Source organism: Trifolium pratense, linkage group LG1, assembly GCF_020283565.1.
Source record: "Trifolium pratense cultivar HEN17-A07 linkage group LG1, ARS_RC_1.1, whole genome shotgun sequence".
NCBI classification, from domain to species: domain Eukaryota; kingdom Viridiplantae; phylum Streptophyta; class Magnoliopsida; order Fabales; family Fabaceae; genus Trifolium; species Trifolium pratense.
In genome coordinates, this window is record NC_060059.1 from 9822801 (window position 1) to 9845602 (window position 22802).

Here is a 22802-nt window from a genome sequence, read left to right on the forward strand (position 1 = left end):
AATGGACCATTTTTCAAACAAGCTTAAGACCTGTGAAGAAGAAAATGATTCATTATTTGTCCTTCAAAGTTGCTGCCTAACCTCAGACAATTGTTGGAATGTACAAGTAATTTCAGAGAATTTGACTTATCTTAATAGAGTGCACATTGAACAAAATTTACCTCAAAACCGAAGAATATAATAGAACTATTATTTTTATTTGTGTTGGAAATCTTCAGTGATGAAATTGCATCAAATGTACATAAGCCTGTAAAATCTAATTTCTAAATTATTCAGTTCTCAATTAATTTTAAAAGTACAGTTCATATGTTGCTTATGTACATTGAGAGAGACTTCCTTTTTAAAGCGTAAACAAACTCAAAATGTAAGGGAGGCAAAAGTCATTGAAAATCCGATTTCATTGTTTACCTGATAGATGCAATGTGAAAAAGAGCACATCCAATGCCCCTGAGCATTTAGGTTTTAATTCTTGGCTGCTGAAATGATTGTCTTGTAGTGATAATTCAACCGCATGGAGCTGTGTTTTTAAATGCCAGGCTGGGGACAAAATTTGCACTGCTGAACTAAGCTGGGTGTCTCAAAGTTCCCCAAGAAATGAACCTGCAGAGCATCACGATCCAAACAAATACATGGCAGTTGTAGACTGCATCATGTATTACAGTCATTGAACCGATAATTCTTGATTGTAAAGCCATTGCGACCTCTTTTAGACAAATATCGGTCTGTTTTATTGTTAGACAAATTCATTTAAAAGCACAGAATCTTCATGGTAGACTGTTTCATTTAAAGAAGAAAGAACAGCAGAATCAGAAAAACCATAAGCAGCATCCATGGTTGGACACTTAAGATCAGAAAATGCATTTCAAGAAAGAAAAAAAAAAGAATTAAAAACGAAAAGGGCAACCGACATTAGACAAGCATTGGATTGGATTTTCCCCCTCTCCTGTATCAAGTGTGTATTTGTGATTGCCAGTAATAACTAATACAGAAATATTGCAATGAACTGATTTAGATGTAATAATATAGTAAAAAAAATAAAAAATAAATAAGTGCAGCATCTTGCAAACTTAGTAAAATTTACTCATTTAATATTTCATAAGACAATAAATACATTTTATGTAATTCCCAAAACCTTTGATGGTAGAGTCTTCAATAGAATTTACTGTCCAATAACTTTTTTCTTCAGTTTCAATATCTAGTAAAGTTGTTGGACAATAAATTTACTAAATACTCCAACAACTTCACATTTAACCAAAATTATTAAATTGACCCTGCATTTCAAAGGAGAGATAAAAAGGTAATCATTCCAAAGAGATACTCATGCATAGGCTCACAATGCAAGGAACAAATTGGCACTCTCCCACACATAAAATCATGGGTTAAGTATCATCCATTGTGGACGACCTTAGTTACTGCCTTTTCCTCCTTAACCATTGTATTTAAATGAAATAATATTAAGAACATTTGGATACATTCATCCTGAACGGTCATATAAAACGCCTATATTGCTAAAGCACAGAAACACATGATTCTGCATCAGCTTTCAGTCAAATCAGTTATATGAATTCACAAACAGAAAAAGAACTCTTACAATTGCAGATCCTGTCCTATATACAAGAACTACTAACATAAGCATAGGGAAGGACAAATTATGCAATTAGAGCACTCGAATTAAAGCACCAGGAACCATGAAATTCTTGAAAGAGCCGTCAAGTATATTATAATCAGCGCCTCTCGTCGGTTTTAACAGGATCTTTATCCAGGTCATCAATGTCCTTCCTGCTCTTCACCGAACTCCAATTCTTGCTATTGAAATCTAGTTTCTCGAAGTCCTCTGCAATTGCCACATAACCATAAAGTAAATTCTCCACTTCGTCTGCCTGATCTGTATCTCCGATGTTACAATTTTTGACACCTTCGGATTTTACCCTCCCATAATCAGCTCTCCCCCGGTTGCTATCAGAAAGATATTTACCAATCCTCTCTGCGTCTCCCAGCCCAACAAATGTGCCCAAGAACTTCACCAGAATAGTACTTTGGTCTGAAGGCTTGCCTAAGCATAATTTGATTCGTCCCCTCACAAAACCTTTACCTGCAAACATGAAAAGAAACAAAAAATTGCCAAATATGCATTTTTCATAAGGCCACAATTGGTGAGTAAAGAAACCAAGGAAGAATAACGGGTTCATGTAGATGGTATAAATATAACATCTATTATGCTAAACATACATATTTAAATGGGGTATTTATGTATAAAATCAACCATAAAACTAAGAAATACATGGTTCATTAAAAATCATATTGAGTTTGAATATTTATTATCGCACAGTATCTCAACTGAGTCAACATTCAAACAAAAACTCACCTCTTATAAACGCCTCAATTGTTTCCATACTTATAACCTTCCAGTTTTGAGGATTGTCATCAGACATTGAAATATTATGAATGATAACAATTGGCGGCCAAAGAATCAAATCCTCCTTTTGAGCCAAAGCTTCAGCATGGGGCAAGACCTGGGGAACCCAAGTTACTGTATCTTGAGGAACAGCAGTATCCCATCCCATCATAACACATATGGCTTTGTGAAGACCCATGTGTTTAGCTCTCAGCCCAGCCTTATGGGACATAAAAGCATGAGTTACTAAGCTTCGAGTGTCCATGAATTCCTTTGAGGAACTGTATCATAAAGAAAAATAAACAGGACATAAAAACATGTTACGAGTCTATGAAAATGTTACAATTAATCTTAAGAAATGAAACTTACTGATAACTTATATATTATAAACTTCTCTCAAGCATAAAAATGTATAGAAGAAATTTAGAAAGATAAAAAACCACTATTTTCATTATAATGTATACAAAGTTCAAGTATTAAATAAATGCATGCATTATAAAATAAAACTTGGTGGTGCTTGTCATGGTAATAATTGAAGCCATCAGGAAAATAACTAAAGATCATATTTAGAATATTATAATCTCCAACAGTTGTCAGAAATAGCCTCAAAATTATTGTTTTATAATGCAACAATGAATATGGCAGCATAATAATTAGCCTTCTGATCCGTCAAAGCTAATAACAGAGCACAACCACTTGCATATCATCAACTTCCTTGGAGTAGCTAAGATTAGGGACTCCAGTACTTCCAACCATAAATTCCCTCAAGGAAAAGAGAGAGATGAAAAAACAACTATAATAGATTTTGTAAAACTTCACTAGAATAATGCTTGCAAGTAAAATAGTTTAAAACCTCTATTGACATTTCCAGATTCAGATTAATCCTAATCTTAATTGTTATACATATGCAGCATATCTATTTGAGGACTGTATACCTCCACCTAGTTCCACTAAAAATCTAAAACCTAAAATTACTTGCAGCAATACTTCTAGTAGGAAATTCAATTTATATGATCAGCAATCCTAATTTCCTAAGTAGTTTAACCTACCTGTATTCTCTTCGTATTACTAATTACTATCCCATGTCTTAAAATTTGGGTTGGGCCTAACTCAACCTTATAAAACCAGCTTGTAAGGTGAGGGCAGCCCAAGCTTTCTGAACACTACATATGTCATATCTCTAGGCAACATGGGACTAAATCCATCCTTTCACACCCAAATACAGGTGTTGGAAGCTGCAATGAAACAACCCAAATGCCGCAATTAGACGGACCATAATGAGGGTGGAATTTCTCCCCCATGGCATGTCAAAGCAATCCTTTTTACGAAGATCGTAGGCCATATAAACTTTTCGGGTCCCAAGTTATCCTAGCAAACCTTCCCAAATATATATAGTCTAAAATTTCAAAGGCATCCAGAGGCTAAAATAATTACTTAAATCATGTACATTAGCACAAAATTATAGTTAAATGCCAGCTCTAACAAACATTAAACCTAGCTTCAAAACTATGCGACACAGCAGTTAGCAAAACTATATTTGATGTGCACCATCGACAGCATGTACACCACTTCTGCAAGATTTGTGACTCATGTTCATCCGTAGAACAGTTCACCATATGTTTGATCTTATTGGCATGAGATTGGTGCCATCGAACTGTCCATGCATTCCCCTTAATGAAGTACAACAATTATGTCTGATAACCTAAAGTGTGATCCCAAGAACATTTGCCCTAAAGCATGATCCCAAGAATAATATTACACGTACTTGACTCCACTTGTAAGTTAAATACTAGGGACCTCCTGATTCAATATGTTTAGAGAAGTGCTCCATTTGATAAAAGAGCATTATAGAAAAGAAAACAGACCTTTTACCGCATACGATGCAGTACAAACAACCAGCTTTTCCTTGTTTCTGGTACCTTCTTTGGACAGATAAGTTCAGATTCAATGTCTTGGAGTACGTTAAGAAATTCTCATGTACCATTTGTAAAAACTCCTCAGAACCCTCAGCTGGCTCAGGTTCTGCAGCACTTGCCAAATCTTCATATGACTCGTCATTAGTTGTATGATTGTGCTCATAATGTCCATGATACTTTTTCCAACCTTTAGGTTGTTTTTGATTTGCATTTCTTCTAGAAAAATGCTGAGATTTATACCAGTTTGATGAACTGGACTTTGAATGATGCCTTATATTTTGACTGGAATACTTCTGAGATCGAAATGATGGTCTTTGTACATGTCCCATAGAAACTTGAGGCGATATCCTCTTATCAGAAGGAAAACCTTCTTCATTCTCCAACTCATTGTATTTATTCGTATGCTTCCTGTATATCTTATGGTTGGATCCAACATTATCATATGAATACACCGTATCTTCATCATCTACCCACTCTTCACATTCATAATAATCTTGATATTCTTCAGTTGCACCCCATTTACTTGATTTCATTGTTCTCAAATCATGCCCATCTATTTCTTCATTGGCATAGTATTTTCTTTTCATAAGTCTATCGGAATTATGAAGGCCAACATCCTGATTCATTTCCTGCACTCTTACAGCTTGTCTGTAGGTTTCTGAATCATGCTTAGGCAGTGGTGAACTCTGAAACCTTTCTTGATGAAGCCCTGGATTGCCATCTCTTCGAGATTCATATTCTATTCTTAAACTTGATTTTTGATAACCAGCATCTGGTGCATCCATATATGAAACTTCATAATCATTTGGCATTCTTTTCCCAATTTCACTATGATTATATCCAGAATGCAAATACCCCACACCCTGTTTTGGTGCAATTGATGTTCTTCTCATATCGTGATAGTCAACATATTTTGGATTCTGTGATGCAGGGTAGTCATGCTCATGCATAATACCCCTTCTTTGATTTCCATGATAATAATAATCTTCACTCTCACCAGTTCTATCTAAATCTGGATGTGAATTATATTTTCTGGACAACTCCCTATTATCATATTCAATTACAGCTTGCTCATAGTCCAATCGACCATGAGGAGCTACCCTTCTAGGTATCTCATCATACTGATATAAATACTCATCTTGTGCTGCTCTTGTATGTAATCTGGAATTAAAATAATCCATATGATCCGTCCTGGCAGGACTATACTCACATCGATGACCGCACATAATATTCCTCTGCCCAATTTCAGGACCTCTACTAGTGTCTATGGGTAGCCTTTGGCCATGCCCACTAAATCCTTCACCTTCTGCAAGCTTTCCGCTGCTCCTAGGCTGATCATCATAAGATGTAAGCGAACAGACACAGTCACCACGCGAGCATAGAAAATCGCTCCTCCTCATTTCCACGGAGGAGCTGCCATAATCCCTCAAGTGAGAAGTTCCTGCAAAATCCTTTGCATAAGAGGGAGATGCTTTGAAATAGGAAACATCCCTTGTATGAAACATTGTTTTATCAGCCCCACCGTGGGATTCTGTGATGGGTACCTTATCCGCAGGCAAATGCTCTCGGTGATGTAGCCTTTCATGCTCAAATCTGCCAGTTGGGACACTCCTTGATGGCGGAGGCAGGTGCTCACCGTCTTCCTCAGATCGTGATGCTGCACTTGCACGGATGGGTACCTTATCCACAGGCAAATGCTCTCGGTGATGTAGCCTTTCATGGTTAAATCTCCCAGTTGGGATACTCCTTGATGGTGGAGGCAGGTGCTCACCTTCTTCCTTATATTGTGATGCTGCACTTGCACTGATGGGTATGCTATCCATAGGCAAATGATCTCGGTGATGCATCCTTTCATGCTCAAATCTCCCAGTTGGGACACTCCTTGATGGTGGAGGCAAGTGCCCACCGTCTTCCTCGTATCCTGATGCTGCACTTGCACTGATGGGTACTTTATCCACAGGCAAATGCTCTCGGTGATGAAGCCTTTCATGCTCAAATCTCCCAGTTGGCACACTCCTTGACGGCGGAGGCAAGTTCCCACCGTCTTCCTCATATCGTGATACTTCACTTGCACTGATATCCGGAATAGTAGACCTATATGAACCTCCTACTTCATTTTCACTTCTCAAAAACCTCTGATCCACAATACTCTTTCCACCACCTAATCTGCTATCAATCAAGTCCTTTTCTCTATTGAGATAAACACGCTTCACGTCCAATTTTTCGTCATCAACACCACAGTAATCCATGGTTTTTGAATACTCATATCTTGGTCTCAACCCCAAAGGTGGTGGTGAAGAACTTCTATTGCCAACCCCATCATCAAAATGTGACCTTTTCCTTGCCCGATCAACAGGAGGGGACCTCGATTGAACCCTAACGCTTCTTCGACTACTCAAATGCCAATCAGAATCCCTTACTTCAAATCCATCACCACCCCTTTTGTTGCCAACACCACTAACCCTTCTAACTCCATCCACCTTCAGAGGACTCAATTTCCTCTGCTGAACCGGAGACCGATCCAACCCATCAAGGCGGTTTCTCCTAAATGGATCAGGACCCGAATCTTCTTCGCCCCGCCTGAATTGCATGGTTAATTGACTAAACAAACGCAAACCCTAAATACCCTTTTGGTTGAATTTTGGTATAAATCGATAAAAAGAGGAACTTTGAAAAAAAGAATCCCAAAACCCTAACCCTAGAAAGATGTTTATATGAGGATTAAGATAGTGATGAAGTAGTAAAAATTGAAGAAGCGATTGAGATTATTGTAGTTGTTGTTGTTGTCAAACCTTGTTTGGGAAAACGCGAAGTATGAGAATCATGGTCGAAGAATAATCTGAATCTGGAATTCAACAGTCAAAGTGTGAAGTGAATGAATATGTGTAACTGCTGTGTTAACTCAAAATGGAAATGAAAATCACAAGTACAACTTGTTTTGTTTCGACTCACAGACTTTTTGTTTATGCGAATATTAAAATGGAAAATAATAATTATATAAGTCCACTTGCACAATCAATTACTCCCTTATCCTTTTTATAAGCTAGTTTATAAAAAAAAAATTTTTTCAAGTAAGTCCAATAAGTTAGCTTATAGCTTATTGAACTAGTTTATAAGCTTGTTTGAAAAAAATGTGAAGTGTTTGGTAACGAGTTTCTTTAACTAGCTTATAGCGTTTTTTGAGATGCTATTTCAAATAGCGTATGAGTTTATAGCTTATAGTTTTTTCATTTTATTCCATATTTACCCTCATTAATTTAATTTTTTTATTTTTTAAAAATTATAATAACTACCCACTAACACTTACCAAAAAAAACTACCCACTAATCATGTATTTTTATGTCATTTACAACAGCTAAATTTGCCAAACACTTTAATTTTATTCTACTAGCTTTTCAGCTATAAGCTATCAGCCATCAGTTATCAGCTATAAGCTAGCTTTTCAGCTATAAGCTAGCTTATCAACTATCAGCTAGCTTATAACTTATTTTTACCAAACTGAGCTTTTATATTCATAGAATGGTTGATGTATTTGGTCTAAAAAATAAACTAGATACATTAATCGATCCATAAATCTAAAAAGTACAAATTTTCTTATAAAAGAATAAAAGACTAAAGAGAAAGTGCTATACATGTTCTTTAATACTTCATCCCGGAGACAATTATAAGAAAAAAATGAATTTTGCTTGTGTCCGAGAGAGTATAAGTTTATCTAAGGGAGTATCACATTATAGACGTGAGTTTGGACTTTGGAGATACTTTTTTTTTTTTTTTTTTTGGTCAGGTAGCCTAGTGGCTTGAAATTCCACCTTTAAAGATGGATAAGTGGAGTGTCCAGGGTTCGAACCCTGGCTCCTGCATATAAAATGCTGATGTCCCAACCAATTGAGCTAAGCTCATGGGGACGACTTTGGAGATACTTTTATACACGTTCTTTATAAGCTTATCTAACAAGGTCAGACGAATCCTCTTTCCATAATAATCTCTTTTTCTTCTATTTATAATCTCTTTCTATAATAATCTATCACGCCCATTTTCTCTTATCATTGATTAAACTTAATTTCACCTTCTAAGTGCATAGGAGTATTTAGAATTACTTAATTGATTTTGACAAAAATGTGCTAATACTATAATTTTTGTTGAAATTTTAAAGTGTATTTTATTGACAAAATACTTCGAATTCGTCATAATTTAATCATTCACATAATAATAATAATAATAATAATAATAATAATATAAGGACTTCGTTTATATTTTACAAGGAATTCGGTGAGTTCATATCTCGATATCGGTATGAGGACTTGTTGGTGAATAATATGTAAGTAGTTTTATAAGCGTTATTTGAGTATGAGTCTTTTCATGATTCTAATGAGTTCTCGAGATCCAATTCATTTAAAAAAAATACAGTATGAAAAAAAAAAAAAAAAAAAAAAGGTAATTGGATTTAACCTTTCTTGACAAGGAAAAATTCTTACCATACTTTATTTACAATGTTAAGAATCAGAGCATTGTGACTAAAAAAACCAAGTTGGTAATTAATTTTTCTTAATTTACTAAAAAAAAATACTCATTCATTTGAATAGATAAAAAAAAAATTACTTAAATGACAAAACTTAGTCTAATTAACAAAAAGTTATTATATTTTCCTGTCTATAATGCTAAGCAAAGAAACTTAAGTATATTGATTAAAAAATTGGTAATCTAGAGTTCGGTCGTGAGGTAAGTAAATTATGACAAAAATAATTAAATACATATCTTTAGCTTGAACTTGAAGGAATAGAAGTTGGTGCCTATTATCTGACTTTGAATATAAGATTGTAACTTCCTTTTTGAGAAAAGCAAAGGTTTTAAAGTATCTCATAGTGGCCAACTATATAAAACCTCATCATAAAGTAAGTATTAATATGGATTCAATAGCAGATTAATACATGACCAATATTACTATAACAGAGATTATCATAATAAAGGCAAAGAGTTTCTGAAAATCTCTTTACTTCTTTTATAAGTCACAAGAGAAAACTAGTAGTTGAGATGGATAGAAGGAATGTTGAAGTGAAAGCAAAACAATCAGATGCTAACAGACATAAACATAAGACAAGAATAGGAGTAAGTTTTGAATATGTGTCTAATTTGTAGAAAGAGAGGCAAAATGCAGAAAATGAAGAACCTTGGAAGTATTGGAAGCAGTGGGAGATTTTCAACAGAAGAATGTGAAGATGAGGATGTTTCGAAGCTGGCCATTTCGACATTTCAAGCTAAGGAAGAAGAGATTGAGAGGAGAAAGATGGAGGTGAAAGAGAGAGTTGAACTTCAACTTGGACGCGCTGAAGAAGAGACGAGGCGTTTGGCTCACATTTGGGAAGTAAGTTCCTTGTTTAGGAAATACATGCAGTCACGCAGTCAGCAAGTTGGATTGCTCGATAAACATTAGACAACTCAAATTTAAAGTTTATTTTAAAAATTTCTTTAAGCACGATTTACCGAACTTAAATTATGAGCAATCCAATCAAGATTGCTTACTATCACTTTCTGAACAAAATTTCTTGAGCGGACTGTCATTTTTGTAAACCGTTCTTCTATTACTTCTTTATATTTCCATATTGTTGATAGCAGAAAACTTCAGTTCTTGAAGTTCAATTGTATCAGTTACACGAATCATTAAAGTCATTTGTTCTTTTTGTCTTTTAATAATCTACTAGGAGCTTGAAGTTATGGAAGATCCTATGAGAAAGGAAGTTGCAATGGTACGTAAGAAGATTGACTTGGCTAACAAAGATTTAAAGCAACTCGGACAGAATTACCAGAAAAAGGTATGATGCTTACATACATGTCCATAACTTTTTTAATACCATCAGAATCAAGCTTTTACTATTCTGCATTGTTTTTCGTGGAAATTTTGGAACAAATTTGTTCATATATGACAAAGTAAGAGTGAAAACTAACCTGTTAAAATTTCACTAAATAGGAGAAAGAGTATAAAGAAGCCTTAGATACTTTCAACGACAAGAACAAAGAGAAGAATCATTTGGTAGCGACGCTAACTGAGGTATAGTACTCAACTCTTACGATGTTATTTCATGTTTCTAACTACTATGGTAACAATGTAATGTATGCCTTTACCAATTTGAAAATTTTTTCCTATTAATAGATGCTGACAGAAAGTGAAAGAATGAGGATCAAGAAACTGGAGGAGCTATGCAAGACCATAGAGTCTGTGTCACTAAAACAATAATCTCTGGCAGTGTGTGTTTTGTTTAATTACTAGCTTGGTTTATTCAATTTGCAATTGCGTGTATTTAAATGTTACTCGCGTGTATTTAAATATTAGTCAGATTGCTTTGTTTGTGGACTTGACAAAATAAAATATAACATTCTCACATTTGATTGATTGTAAAAAAGAATTTCAAAATTAGTATGATTGGTCCTTTTAATTTTATCCCTTAATTCAACTTCATCATATTTTGCGGAATGGAATGTGATTAATCTTTACATGTTTCCATATATATTCTAAAGGATAGCTCGAAAGGTAAACATGATGAGATATATATCATTGAACGATGATAACATTCATAACAAAAAACGAGGCAAGCCTCTTACATCAATTCTCCGTAAGTCATGATAAAAGTACACCCGCTGAATAGCAAAATACGCAAACCTAAGAAAGAAAACTTGAGATGAAAACTAAAGAATGAGTTAGAATCTAATCATTTTAGCTGTTGCGTCAAAACACTAAACGACTGATATGTTGCTTCTTGTATCCAATCCTTGCTATGAATGCACCGAAAACACAGAACCTTTAACACCAAACTTCATCTTCTACCCGTTGTTCTAGGTTTTGGCCTGCCCTTAACCTCATCATCCTGCTCCGATAAGAAAAACAGTTAATCCTGAACTGTCTAGCTTTTTCAATGGGAAAATGGAAAGGAAACTATACAAGAATAAAGTTTGTCAGTCGAATGCATGCACAAGTCTACCTGTGTTAAGTGCAAATAAATGTAGTTCTTTGCAGTAGTTGGATTGTGATTTTCTGCACCTTTGTTCCAATCATAACAAACCTGTAGACACGCATAAAAGTTGTTTCAGAGCCGAGTTACGGTAACTGAATTGCATTGCATAGAAAGTAAATAACTACAATTTGTAAAATAGCAATATGAAGCATACCGCGTAAGCATATATGGAACCATCATTATTGAACGCAGCGCAAGGTATAGGCTGACTGCACCTTTTCATAGCCTACAAAAACACATTATAAAATGAAATAGCAGAAAGAAAAGACAAGTGAGAAGGAGAGTTTAGGAAAAATGTAGAACCTTGAGTCTTTGTCTACTGTCCTTATCCCAGAAATTAAAAGCACCATCAGATCCAGCACTTGCAATAGTGTGATGTACCTAAACACAAAGACATCAATAAGATCTTATACAAAAAGATTTTAAATACGCAACTTTTCAAATGAGATTTAACTAATTTTGATATTATAAAGAGTATTACCGGATGGAAATTTAAGGAGTTGACTGAATAAAAGTCATCGTTTTGTCTGTGGCATTTAAAAGAAAAATTATTGCTTTGTTGTGCATTATCAAGGTGATGTACTCCAACCCTTCCTTCTATTGAACCAACCTACAGAGAAACAATAGTCAATACTCAATAGTATCGGCATGGAAGCAAGAAAGAACCTATTGGCGTAAAAGCAATACACAGAACTGTTTAGTGTTTGAGTTTTGTAATGTATGTGAGCATAAAGTACAATTTTCACTTACTACTATATGGTTCTATTTCGATAAATAAGACCTAGATGTTGTCATTTGATGGTATCAGTGCAAAAAAATTCAAGCAAATACAATGTAAGTGAGGAGTGAATGCATACCAAAAAACCTTGTTGATCTGGAAATGCAGCAACACATCTTGTCTGGTATTTCAGGGGTGATACTATTCTTTTGTACTCAGTCTGTTGAGAATTCCAGATAAGTTACGAGTTACGAGAAAATAAAACAACTAAAATCGACATTCAATGAAATTAATAACTCTTCAAATAATATCACCTGAGGATTCTTCAAGTTGAAGACAATCATATTCATATCTGCAGTTCCCACAACCATCAGATGGTGTTTCACTGACATCGCATAACAGCGATCAGGGAGTTGCTGAGTATGCACTGGATTGGCCTGCCTAGTATCCCAATACCTAACACAGAATATAATAAATGAAATGTCGCGCAAATTTGTTGTTAATTCGAAGAAGACCGAAGAATCTTTAGATCGTAACTGAATAAAAAGAATAAATATGCATACTTTACGGTTTTGTCCCAGCTTCCTGTGGCTAAAAGATTCATCTCTGGTATCCATGCAATATCTTTGATGGGCCCATCATGCATGGCAACAGTCATTGGTTGCCCTCCGGACAAAAGCGGCCACATCTTGACTTGTTTGTCACAACCTCCAGAAAATACTGTAATTCCATCATCCTTCCAAGCGGAGCACAAAACCTTCAACAACAAACATAAATTTGGTTTCAATTAAAAACAACTCGAGTCTCAAAACTATGTAGCACCAACACTTTAAAATTAAAAACGCGTCCATTATTTCACCTGTCTGACACCGAAACAACAAAAAAAACATACAAGATCTGTTTGAATTGGCTTATTTGAGTTTATCTTCTAGCATAAACAAATGTGAGACTGTTTGAGATAACTCATGAAAATAGCTTATGACATGTTCATAAGTTGTTTTTGTTGGGGAGTTCGAGGGAGCTCGGTAGAAACATCCAAGACCACAAGAGAGAGACGTCACATCTCTATCCAAAACCCTAAGGCATTAGGTTAATAGGTCACCTCTCTTATAAATCCAACATTCTTCCCATTCATATAGTCGATATGAGACTCAACCACTCACACTTGAAACCCAACGGTTTTTGTTTATTTTCATATGGTCTCCAAGATAGCTTATATATACAAAAACAATTTAACTTAATTTTATCTTTTACTATTGAAATAGCTTCTACATAAGCGCTTATGCTATAAGCTACAAATTAAGTTGTTTATCCAAAAAGGCATTATGTGTATTTTCTCAATTACTTACTTATGTCGATGTGTCAATGTCATGTCCGGTGTTTGTGTCAGTCGTAGGTCTTGATAATGACGATAATTGATGTAAAAGCATTGAAATAGAAAAGCAATACTAGTAATAATTAAGTACTTACAGGGTGATCATGAGAAATAGAAGCTTTGAGTGTAGTGTTAAGAGCAGTTTTAGTTATACCATTCTTTGAAATCTCCCAACAGCGAACCTATTATGAAAGATAATGTGAATGATGAATGAAAGAAACCATGAAGAAAGAATGAAAGAAAGAAGAAATCACTCAAACCTGATTGTCCCAAGAAGTAGCAATGAGGAAATTGGCTTTAGGACTGAAAGCAAGACTTGAAACAGAATCAGCAAGTGATTGCGTAACCTGAATATTGAATAGGAAACAACACATTAATAGAGATTTAATTAAAACGCATGCATAATAATAATAATAATAATAATAATAATAATAATAATAATAATAATAATGTTGTTTGTTAGTGTTAATATGTTCGTATCTCATTCCCAAAAGCTAGCTCATATCGTGAGTTTCCCTTACATATTTATACACTTCACCTAAGCAATGTGGGACTTCAAACAACACAACAACACATTCAACGGTTAGTAATTACCTCGTACGATTCGTTTGGATTATTGTTTGCAGACATGTTTGTTGTTCTGTTGTTCAACAACTGCTGCAATACAGAGAGAGAGAGAGAGAGAGAGAGATGTTTGAAGAAAGAAAGAGATGAGACTCTGGTTATTTAAACAAGTCTCTGCGCCTTATAATTTACGCGGTTTTTGACTTAACTTTTACGAACGACGGAACTTTTAAGCTACTAAATATTTCAAATTATTATTATTATTATTTGAATCGCGTGTAAATCAAGTCACATAGCTGCTAACTCTAACTCAGTAAATTTGTAAAACTTATTAAAAAATCAATTTTATTAAAATTATTGTCCCTGTATATTTTTTAAATAATTAACTATAAAAAAAAATATATAATTGATATGTTCAAATTATTTAAAATTTAATTTAAAAAATATGAAGAAATTAATATATTTAACTTATTAATTTGTGATAAACATATGTTTTGTGTTTGAATTTTGTAATAAATTATAATTATCAATCACAAATATTTATCCAATTTTTTTATGTTTTAGTGACAAATATTTAGGAAAATTGAGGGGGGAAAAGTGTTGTTTGTTTCTAAAATTGAGGAAAATTCAAATAAGGATTATAATTTTTTGCATGTTTAGTGGAATAAGATAGTTACTATTAAATTAGAAATATTTAGGGTAATTTGGTAAATTTAATAGTAATTAGTATATATAGACTTCAATAATTATACTATTTTGATGTGCATTCTTCTTATTTTGTAGTGAGTTTGGTTTAGTGGTGAGGAATTTGGTTAGTATATGCATGAGGTCTTTGGTTCGATCCTCATTGACAAGTGACAACATTGTAAACCAAAAAAAATAAAATATTTTGCATAATCTTTTATTGTTTTGTTCTTATTTTTATGTGTTTTCTTCTTATTCTTTGGACATAATTCTTTATTGTTTTTTTTCTTATATACTCATTCTGGTCTCAAATATGCTAGGTTCATTGAATCATTTGTGTAGACCAAATACATGATTCAATGAACCTAGAAAGATATTTTTTTCTTATATTTGAAACCGGAGGAAATATATATATATATATATATATATATATATATATATATATATATATATATATATATATATATATATATATATATATATATATATATATATATATATATTCTACAACTGCTGAAAATTATTATTAGAGTAAAATTACATAGAATGATAGTAGATATGAATGATAGTAGATTAGAAAGATTATTAAGTTTGCAGAGGATAATTTGTCCAAAAAAATAAGTTTGGAGAGGATAAAATAGGTAACTGGTCTATAAACAAACGTTTTGAAAAATATATAAAAGAGAATTTTAAACAGCTAATGCTCCAAATGTGTTGCAATCCGACAAATGAAGTATGTCGATAATATATTTGAGAAAAAAGAATATGTATTAATAGTGTAATATTTTTTTATGTTATCAATTAATAATAGTCATGTTGTCCGTCAATTCATCTCACTTTCTTGATATAATTGGAAGATTGAATCATTCTTATTGGTTGTCAGTATAAAATTAATTTACATTGATGGTGTAAATCCTTTAAAAGATTTAATTAAGGAAAATGCTACATACAGCGAATTATTTATCACGAAGCCTCATCGCGAATGACGTGTCTCCAATTTCTATTTCTATCCTTCTCTGTCCAACACTCCTATGCTTGTTTTTTATTTTCTTCTAATTTTCATATCTCTTCAACATTACCTATCTCTTCTTCTCACTAAACATTCATCAAGTAAAGCTCCTGGTTTTGTTTTCCATCAGGATAAACTCATTTTTATCACTAAAATTGGCAACACTACGATTACAAAATGAAGGTTTCTTATTCAAAGACAAGTGTAAATATGGTTCGGAATTAAAAACAAAATAAAAAAAATGAAGAAATTGTTGTTGATCTGCCTAACAAACTCTACTGATCTGTAATAAGAACCAATTTCCGATTCACGAGTGATTAAAAATTGGAATTGTTTTGAGCTTTTCTTGAATTAAAACATTTATAATTACAAGTCTCGTGAACTCTCTGTTTTGATCCTATTTGTTCCTTGAAATCTTGAAACATATCTGGTGTAGTTAAATCTTTGTGTGTGTAAAATCTGGTATTGTTTGTTCTAATATGTGCTTTATAGGAGTGATGAGCATATTTAGAGGAGTGAGTATTGATAAATTCTGATGAACGGTGGGTCTCTATTCAAGCGGATAAAAGAGAGGATATTCAAGCGGTTCGTGGAAATTTGCGAAAATATTTTCGCTTTATATAGCATTACTCTTTAATTAAACTTTTAGTTCTCCTATTTTACCATACTAACGAAATTGGTCCCTGCATTTTAAAATCAAATATTTTGGGCCTCCATTTTAATGTTTATTGCAATTTTGCCCCCTACCCCCAATTGCTTATGTCCAAATACTTCTATTACAAACAAATTTAAATTCTTCGATAGATATTCAAGTCATGTTAGAAATGGATCCGACTACTCTAAAGTGAGTGATTCACTTTAGAATGTAAAGTAAGTAATATTAACTTTTAATTAATAAATCAAAGGTAAATATTATTAGTACGTTATAACACCCTTAATTTTTTTCACTTTACTCAAGAATCTAAATCCGTTAGAAATACACCTACCATAATTTTTCTTTCCAAATGTCAAATAATTATTTGAATACTTATCATAGTTGCAGATGATATTTAGAGCCACTTTTAATAATATTTTATGAAAGGTAATTTCCCATATGATTGGTCCTTTTAATTTTATACCTTAATTCAACAGCATCACCAATTTTCGAAAAGGTAAAACATGATGAAATATATATCATTAAACGACGATAACATTCATAACAAAAAACGGCAAGGCAAGCCTCCTACATTGTTTCTCTATGTAAGAGAAAAGACATTACGAATTTACGATTCATGATAAAAGAAAGACAACTTGAGATGAAAACCAAAGAATGAGTTAGAATCTAATCATTTTAACTGTTGCACCAAAACACTAAACGACTGATATGTTTCTTCTTGTGTCCAATCCCTGATATGAATGCACTGAAAACACAGAACCTTTAACACCAAACTTCATCTTTTGCCCGATGCAGCTCGTGGCTTGCCTTTAACCTCAGTGTCCTGCTCCAATGAGAAAAACAGTTAATCCTGAACTGTCTAGCTTTTTCAATGGGAAAATGGAAAGGAAACTATACAAGAATAAACTTGCTGGTCCATTGCATTGCATTATGATAAATAAAGGCGAATGAAAACTAAGATTAATGAAGCTTTTCTCAACTTGTTTTTAGTTTTGGAGAGAGGGGAGGATACCTTCTGAAAAGTCTAATAAAATGTTACGAGCAGATATATCATTATTTCCAAGTACTTAAGATACACCAAATGAAAGAATATTATTTGTGCAACTAATTTACGATTAAGAAGCAATTGACTCTTGTACAGATTATACATTAGATTACATATTCATTCATTTTCATCCATCCAATTAGTTTAAATTTGTGCATTGGAAGATCCTTCAAAAATTTAAACACAAGTATGCACATCTGTAAGCATGCATGCACAAGTTACCTGTGGTAAGTGCAAATAAATGTAGTTCTTTGCGGTAGTCGGATTGTGATTTTCTGCACCTTTGCTCCAATCATAACAAACCTGTAGACATGTGTAAAAGTTGTTTCAGAGCTGAATTATGGTAACTGAATTGAAGGGACATATCAAACATGTCCGTAAAAAGCAAGAAACTTGTGATGTTTTTAAAGGATTGTTCATAGAGAACAACATGCCAAATTTCTTCGTTTAACAGGAATCAACTAATCACTCTATTGCATATGCATAAAAGTAAAACTTACAGTTTAAGCTTCAAAATCTAATCCAAGTGACAAATGGGCATATTTGCATACACTCAATCAGCAGAAAATTAATTAAAAAATGGCTAGGACAAGTGTGGAACATGATGTTATTGCAAAATGGCCCACTGATAATTATGAATTAAGATTTTGAAATTATTCTGATGATCCAATTATAAAGCTAGTAACTGTGAACCCATCAATACATACAATTTCTTTCTTTACTTGGTTATTTGATTATAGTAAATACAGAACCAAAAAAATTGCATAGAAAGTAAATAACTACAATTTTAAAACCAGCAATACGAAGCTTACCGCGTAAGCATATATGGAACCATCATTATTGAATGCACCGCAGGGTATGGGCTGATTACACCTTTGCATAGCCTACAAAAACACATTATAAAATGAAATATCAGTAAATAACTTTAAATGGATAGCCAAATGCGGAAAGAAGACTGTATTTCTTTCTAGATTGATACATGGTCAATACAGTAATTAGGGCTTTAAGAACCCAGACAGAAATGCAAACACCTATATCTGATATTGAAAGGATTCCTCCTTCCATTTTCCTATGAAGTGATAAAAAGAAAATTAGAGATCAAGTGTCCACACAACCCCACCGTGAAAAATACTAGCAAGAGGAATAATAACAGACAGAACTACGGAAGAAATCAGTATCTTTATTAGAAAAAACTAGGGAAGAGTCCCCTTGTTATGGTATGAACTACAGACAGACCTTCAAGGGTTTGCACCTCCTTCTCACCTGTCAAATCCCTTCCTCTTATTTAAATACGTCATAGACTAACATTCTAATTAATTCAAAACTAATAAGGAGTTACCGATCATATTATGCCCGACCATGCAAAAAATTAGTGTTTTGGAATTACATAATTTGTATTCAGAGAGAAAAGACAAGTGAGAAGGAGAGTTTAGAAAAAATGTAGAACCTTGAGTCTTTGTTTACTGTCCTTATCCCAGAAATTAAAAGCACCATCAGATCCAGCAGTTGCAAAAGTGTGATGTACCTGAACACAAAGACATCAATAAGGTCCTATACAAAAGGATATTGAATGCACATTTCCAAATGAAATTTAACTAATTTTGATATTATAATGTGTATTACAGGATGGAAATTTAAGGAATTGACTGAATATATGTCATTGCTTTCTCTGTGGCATTTAAAAGTAAAATTCTTGCTTTGCTGTGCATCATCAAGGTGATGTACTCCAACCCTTCCTTCTATTGAGCCAACCTGCAGAGAAACAATACACAATAGTATCAGCCTGGAGATCAGTGTGTATACAGCAATGATCTATGTGATAATGAAACCAAGAAAAAACCTAATGGCGTAAAAGCGATATATGGAACTGTTTGATTAAAATGGTGTTTGAGTTTTGAAATGTATGTGCGCATAAAGTTCAATTTTCACTCCCTATATGGTTCTATTTCGATAAATAAGACCTCAATTTGTCATTTGATAGTATCAGTGCAAACGTTTTCAAGCAAATAGTGACTGATAACCCAATTGTCTAAATACTGCAATACAGTGTAAGTGAGGAGTGAATGCATACCAAAAAGCCTTGTTGATCTGGAAATGCAGCAACACATCTTGTCTGGTATTTCAGGGGTGATACTATTCTTTTGTACTCAGTCTGTTGAGAATTCCACACAAGTTACGAGAAAATAAAACAATTAAAATCGACATTCATTGAAATCAATAGCTCTTCAAATATTATAAATCGATGAAAACTAGAAATCATAGAAAAAGTGAAATATAAAAACACGGTAAATTTGGAAAGAAGAACAAAACTGTTTTTAACAGACAATCAGACATATAAAACCATTAAACAAAATTGAATTAATATAAAACCATTATTGATAAAACAAAAAAGTGGCAACGAGGACACTCATGTTCAGCTTGGGTTGCATGTTCCATGAGTTCACTATATGTTTACTCAATTTTCTCTAATAAGCAATTATGTAAAAATTCCATATGTTTTCTTTTAGGCTTCTTAAAGACATAAGGTGTAATCCATATGCTATGAGTAGATAATAAAATTTTAATCATGGTAGTATGGAAAAACATGGGTATCAAGACAACTACCAAGTTATTTTAGCATAATGAATTCCTTGTACTGAATAATTTAATTGTTATCTAGGGTTTTTTCCTAGGTGTGATACTACTAAGTTTGAATAATCTGGATTCAGTTCTGGTAAAGAGCATTCAGATATGCAAGTGAAAATTTTGAGAAATCAAGGGATTGCCACAAAACAGTAGTTCACTTGTCTAAATTCCTATATTAATAAAAATATTATAAACCACAGATTACTCTTGAGTCGATAACAAACATATAAGATTTCACATGATGATGAAAAATTACAAGCAGGAACCCGTTAACCCAATTGGAAACTGAATAGAATTCACGGTTGCAACTTCATCTCTTAAGTATAAAACTCATAGTTTACATTAGAACACCAACGTACTCCTTACAAAGCTACAAACAACACATTATGAAAATTTATTTTAGAATAAAATATCACCTGTGGATTCTGCAAGTTGAAGATAATCAGATTCCTATCTGCAGTTCCCACAACCATCAGAGGATGTCTCACTGACATCGAATAACAGCGATCAGGGAGTTGCTGAGTATGCACTGGATTGGACTGCCTAGTATCCCAATACCTAACAAGCAGAAAATAAAGCATAAAATAATTTGCGAAACAGCAAATTCCAGTTGTTAATACAAAAAAAAAGCCTAGGCTCTTTAGACAGTAACTGAATAAAAGGAATGAATATACATACTTTACGGTTTTGTCCCAGCTTCCTGTGGCTAAGAGATTCATCTCGGGTATCCACGCAACTTCTTTGATGGGCGCATCATGCATGGCAACAGTCACTGGTTGCCCTCCAGACAAAAGCGACCACATCTTGACCTGCTTGTCACAACCTCCAGAAAAAACTGTGGTTCCATCATCCTTCCAAGCAGAGCACAAGACCTTCAACAACAAACATAAATTTGGTTTCAATTAAAAACAACTCGAGTCTCAAACTATTAGCAACTGCAACCAACACAACTCGAGCCACTAACACTTTAATTTAAAGACGTGTCCACTAATTGACACGTATTGGTGTCTAACACCAACACAACAATAACAACAACACATATAAGGTCCATTTGAATCGACTTTATTTGAACTTGGGCCTGTTTGGATTTGGCTTATTTTTTAGCTTATGAAAATAGCTTATGCAGATAAATAAACTTTTATGTTAATTTATAAGTTTTCACTAACAAAAATTGTATCTTTATAAACTGTTTTCTCATAAACTACATTGAAAAAGTTATAATAATACATAAAAACTTATTTATTTGCATAAGTTGTTTCGCATAAGCAAAAATAAGTCTATCCAAACAACTTATGAGACTATTTGGGAGAACTTACGAAAACAATTTATGACATGTTCATAAGTTTTCTAAGATAGCTTATGAAAAGAGTTTATACCTTATACAAAAAGAATTTAACTTTATCTTAGGTTTTGCTATAAAAGTAATAGTGCTTATAGGATAAGTCGAAAATCAAATCATTATCCAAAAAGGGTCATAATTATATTCCATTACTTATATTTTCTCTGATTATCAATGATGTTGACGTGTCATTGTGAATGTCATGTCCGGTGTTTGTGTCTGTGTCAGTACTTCATAGGTATGGAATAATAATATAAAAGAGTAGTAGTACTTACGGGGTGATCATGAGAAATAGAAGCTTTGGGTGTAGTGTTAAGAGCAGTTCCATTCTTCGAAACCTCCCAACATCGAACCTATGAAAGAAATGGTTAGTGAATGAAAGAAATCATGATTGAATGAAAGAGAAGTAGTTATTCAAAGAAATCATTCACCTGATTGTCCCAAGAAGTAGCAATGAGGAAATTGGCTTTGGGACTGAAAGCAAGACTCGAAACAGAATCAGTTGGTGGTTGCGTAACCTGAAAATTGAAGCGTTATTTGTTGTAAATCATATATAAATTGAAAAAGATTGAAAAAGCTTTGATAAATAATCGATTACCTCGTGGGATTTGTTTGGATTTGCGTTTGTGGCTCCGAAACCTGACATGGTGTTGATCAAATCGTTCCGAGAGAGAGAGAGAGAAACAGAGAGGATTGGATTTGCGGTGAGTGAAGAGAGAAAGAGGTTGGAATAGGGGTTTTAAACAGTGTCTCCGCCTAAAACTTACGCAGCGTTTTTTTTGTATTTTGACGGAACTTTTACGCACTTGATAATAGTTGATTCAGTTCAGTGCCGTTGCAGAGCGGAAAATATATATCAAAATTAAACTTTTTTTCTTTTTCAAATCTTTTTTTTTTTTGAATTCTTCTTTTCAAATCTTTTGTAAAAAAAATATTAAGTCTTTTCAAATCAAATACTCTTGAGAATAATAAATTGTTAGTTATTTAAGTAGTGATTGACGCTGGATTTGGAGAAGAAAAAAAATCACGGTTCGATTACCTGCGACTACGATCCCGAAGTGGGCTGGAATGAACCACTTAATGTCATAACTGACCATCAAACCAGATTATGCCGAATACCAGTGGAAAAAAATGAGAATTAAATTGGTTGGCTTCACGAAGACATAAATTGGTTGGTTTGTAAGAGCATCAACTCTTACTCTTGCTTTCGCGACAAACATAAATTGTAACATAATTATACTATTTTTAAGAATTGTTGAATGTTTTTGCAAACCAAACAGAGTCTTTTCAATATTTTCGTCTTCACTTGCGCATTTTCTGATAACTTCTCATATGGTCACTCATACAAAGAGTGTTCCAAGTCAAGCATGCTTAACTATGGAGTTCGTATGAAATGTGCTACCAAAATGAAAATGCATCTTATTAATATAGGTAGTGCAAATCAACTCTTATAAATCTTCCGTCTCATAC

General features: G+C 33.5%; 4 protein-coding genes across 4 annotated transcripts; 1 reads left to right on the forward strand and 3 right to left on the reverse strand.

Moving 5' to 3' along the window:
• Nucleotides 1-1325: 1325 nt before the first annotated feature.
• LOC123920441 lies at nucleotides 1326-7322 on the reverse strand. The gene is made up of 3 exons (XM_045972699.1): nucleotides 4261-7322; nucleotides 2366-2676; nucleotides 1326-2092 (listed from the first exon to the last, which is right to left on the reverse strand). Exons 1-3 carry the CDS (start codon nucleotides 6900-6902, stop codon nucleotides 1725-1727), a joined length of 3321 nt encoding a protein of 1106 aa, XP_045828655.1. The 5' UTR covers nucleotides 6903-7322; the 3' UTR covers nucleotides 1326-1724.
• A 2058-nt stretch (nucleotides 7323-9380) lies between these two features.
• On the forward strand, nucleotides 9381-10755 carry LOC123920464. Its single transcript, XM_045972718.1, has 4 exons — nucleotides 9381-9673; nucleotides 10011-10121; nucleotides 10277-10357; nucleotides 10460-10755. Exons 1-4 carry the CDS (start codon nucleotides 9431-9433, stop codon nucleotides 10541-10543), a joined length of 519 nt encoding a protein of 172 aa, XP_045828674.1. The 5' UTR covers nucleotides 9381-9430; the 3' UTR covers nucleotides 10544-10755.
• Nucleotides 10756-10853: 98 nt separating this feature from the next.
• On the reverse strand, nucleotides 10854-14130 carry LOC123920453 (protein RAE1-like). The gene is made up of 11 exons (XM_045972708.1): nucleotides 14006-14130; nucleotides 13672-13758; nucleotides 13507-13593; nucleotides 12600-12793; nucleotides 12351-12492; nucleotides 12176-12256; nucleotides 11800-11928; nucleotides 11622-11699; nucleotides 11473-11544; nucleotides 11286-11366; nucleotides 10854-11171 (listed from the first exon to the last, which is right to left on the reverse strand). The coding sequence occupies exons 1-11, from the start codon at nucleotides 14039-14041 to the stop codon at nucleotides 11121-11123; spliced, it is 1038 nt and encodes a 345-aa protein (XP_045828664.1). The 5' UTR covers nucleotides 14042-14130; the 3' UTR covers nucleotides 10854-11120.
• Nucleotides 14131-16815: 2685 nt separating this feature from the next.
• LOC123920474 (protein RAE1-like) lies at nucleotides 16816-22165 on the reverse strand. The gene is made up of 11 exons (XM_045972729.1): nucleotides 21931-22165; nucleotides 21764-21850; nucleotides 21608-21685; nucleotides 20672-20865; nucleotides 20410-20551; nucleotides 19440-19520; nucleotides 18992-19120; nucleotides 18816-18893; nucleotides 18181-18252; nucleotides 17591-17671; nucleotides 16816-17146 (listed from the first exon to the last, which is right to left on the reverse strand). The coding sequence occupies exons 1-11, from the start codon at nucleotides 21976-21978 to the stop codon at nucleotides 17099-17101; spliced, it is 1038 nt and encodes a 345-aa protein (XP_045828685.1). The 5' UTR covers nucleotides 21979-22165; the 3' UTR covers nucleotides 16816-17098.
• Nucleotides 22166-22802: the final 637 nt, after the last annotated feature.

Coding starts and splice junctions, on each gene's coding strand:
- LOC123920441 (XM_045972699.1), bottom strand. CDS start 6,902: ATGCAATTCAGGCGGGGCGAAGAAGATTCGGGTCCTGATCCATTTAGG. Junction 2,677..4,260: donor TGCATCGTATGCGGTAAAAG/GTCTGTTTTCTT, acceptor TTTATGATACAG/TTCCTCAAAGGAATTCATGG. Junction 2,093..2,365: donor AATTGAGGCGTTTATAAGAG/GTGAGTTTTTGT, acceptor TCATGTTTGCAG/GTAAAGGTTTTGTGAGGGGA.
- LOC123920474 (XM_045972729.1), bottom strand. CDS start 21,978: ATGTCAGGTTTCGGAGCCACAAACGCAAATCCAAACAAATCCCACGAG. Junction 21,851..21,930: donor ATCCAAACAAATCCCACGAG/GTAATCGATTAT, acceptor TTCAATTTTCAG/GTTACGCAACCACCAACTGA. Junction 18,253..18,815: donor ACAGTAAACAAAGACTCAAG/GTTCTACATTTT, acceptor GTGTTTTTGTAG/GCTATGCAAAGGTGTAATCA.
- LOC123920453 (XM_045972708.1), bottom strand. CDS start 14,041: ATGTCTGCAAACAATAATCCAAACGAATCGTACGAG. Junction 13,594..13,671: donor CTACTTCTTGGGACAATCAG/GTTTGAGTGATT, acceptor CTTTCATAATAG/GTTCGCTGTTGGGAGATTTC. Junction 11,367..11,472: donor GTTCCATATATGCTTACGCG/GTATGCTTCATA, acceptor GCGTGTCTACAG/GTTTGTTATGATTGGAACAA.
- LOC123920464 (XM_045972718.1), top strand. CDS start 9,431: ATGTGTCTAATTTGTAGAAAGAGAGGCAAAATGCAGAAAATGAAGAAC. Junction 9,674..10,010: donor GTTTGGCTCACATTTGGGAA/GTAAGTTCCTTG, acceptor ATAATCTACTAG/GAGCTTGAAGTTATGGAAGA. Junction 10,122..10,276: donor GACAGAATTACCAGAAAAAG/GTATGATGCTTA, acceptor TTCACTAAATAG/GAGAAAGAGTATAAAGAAGC.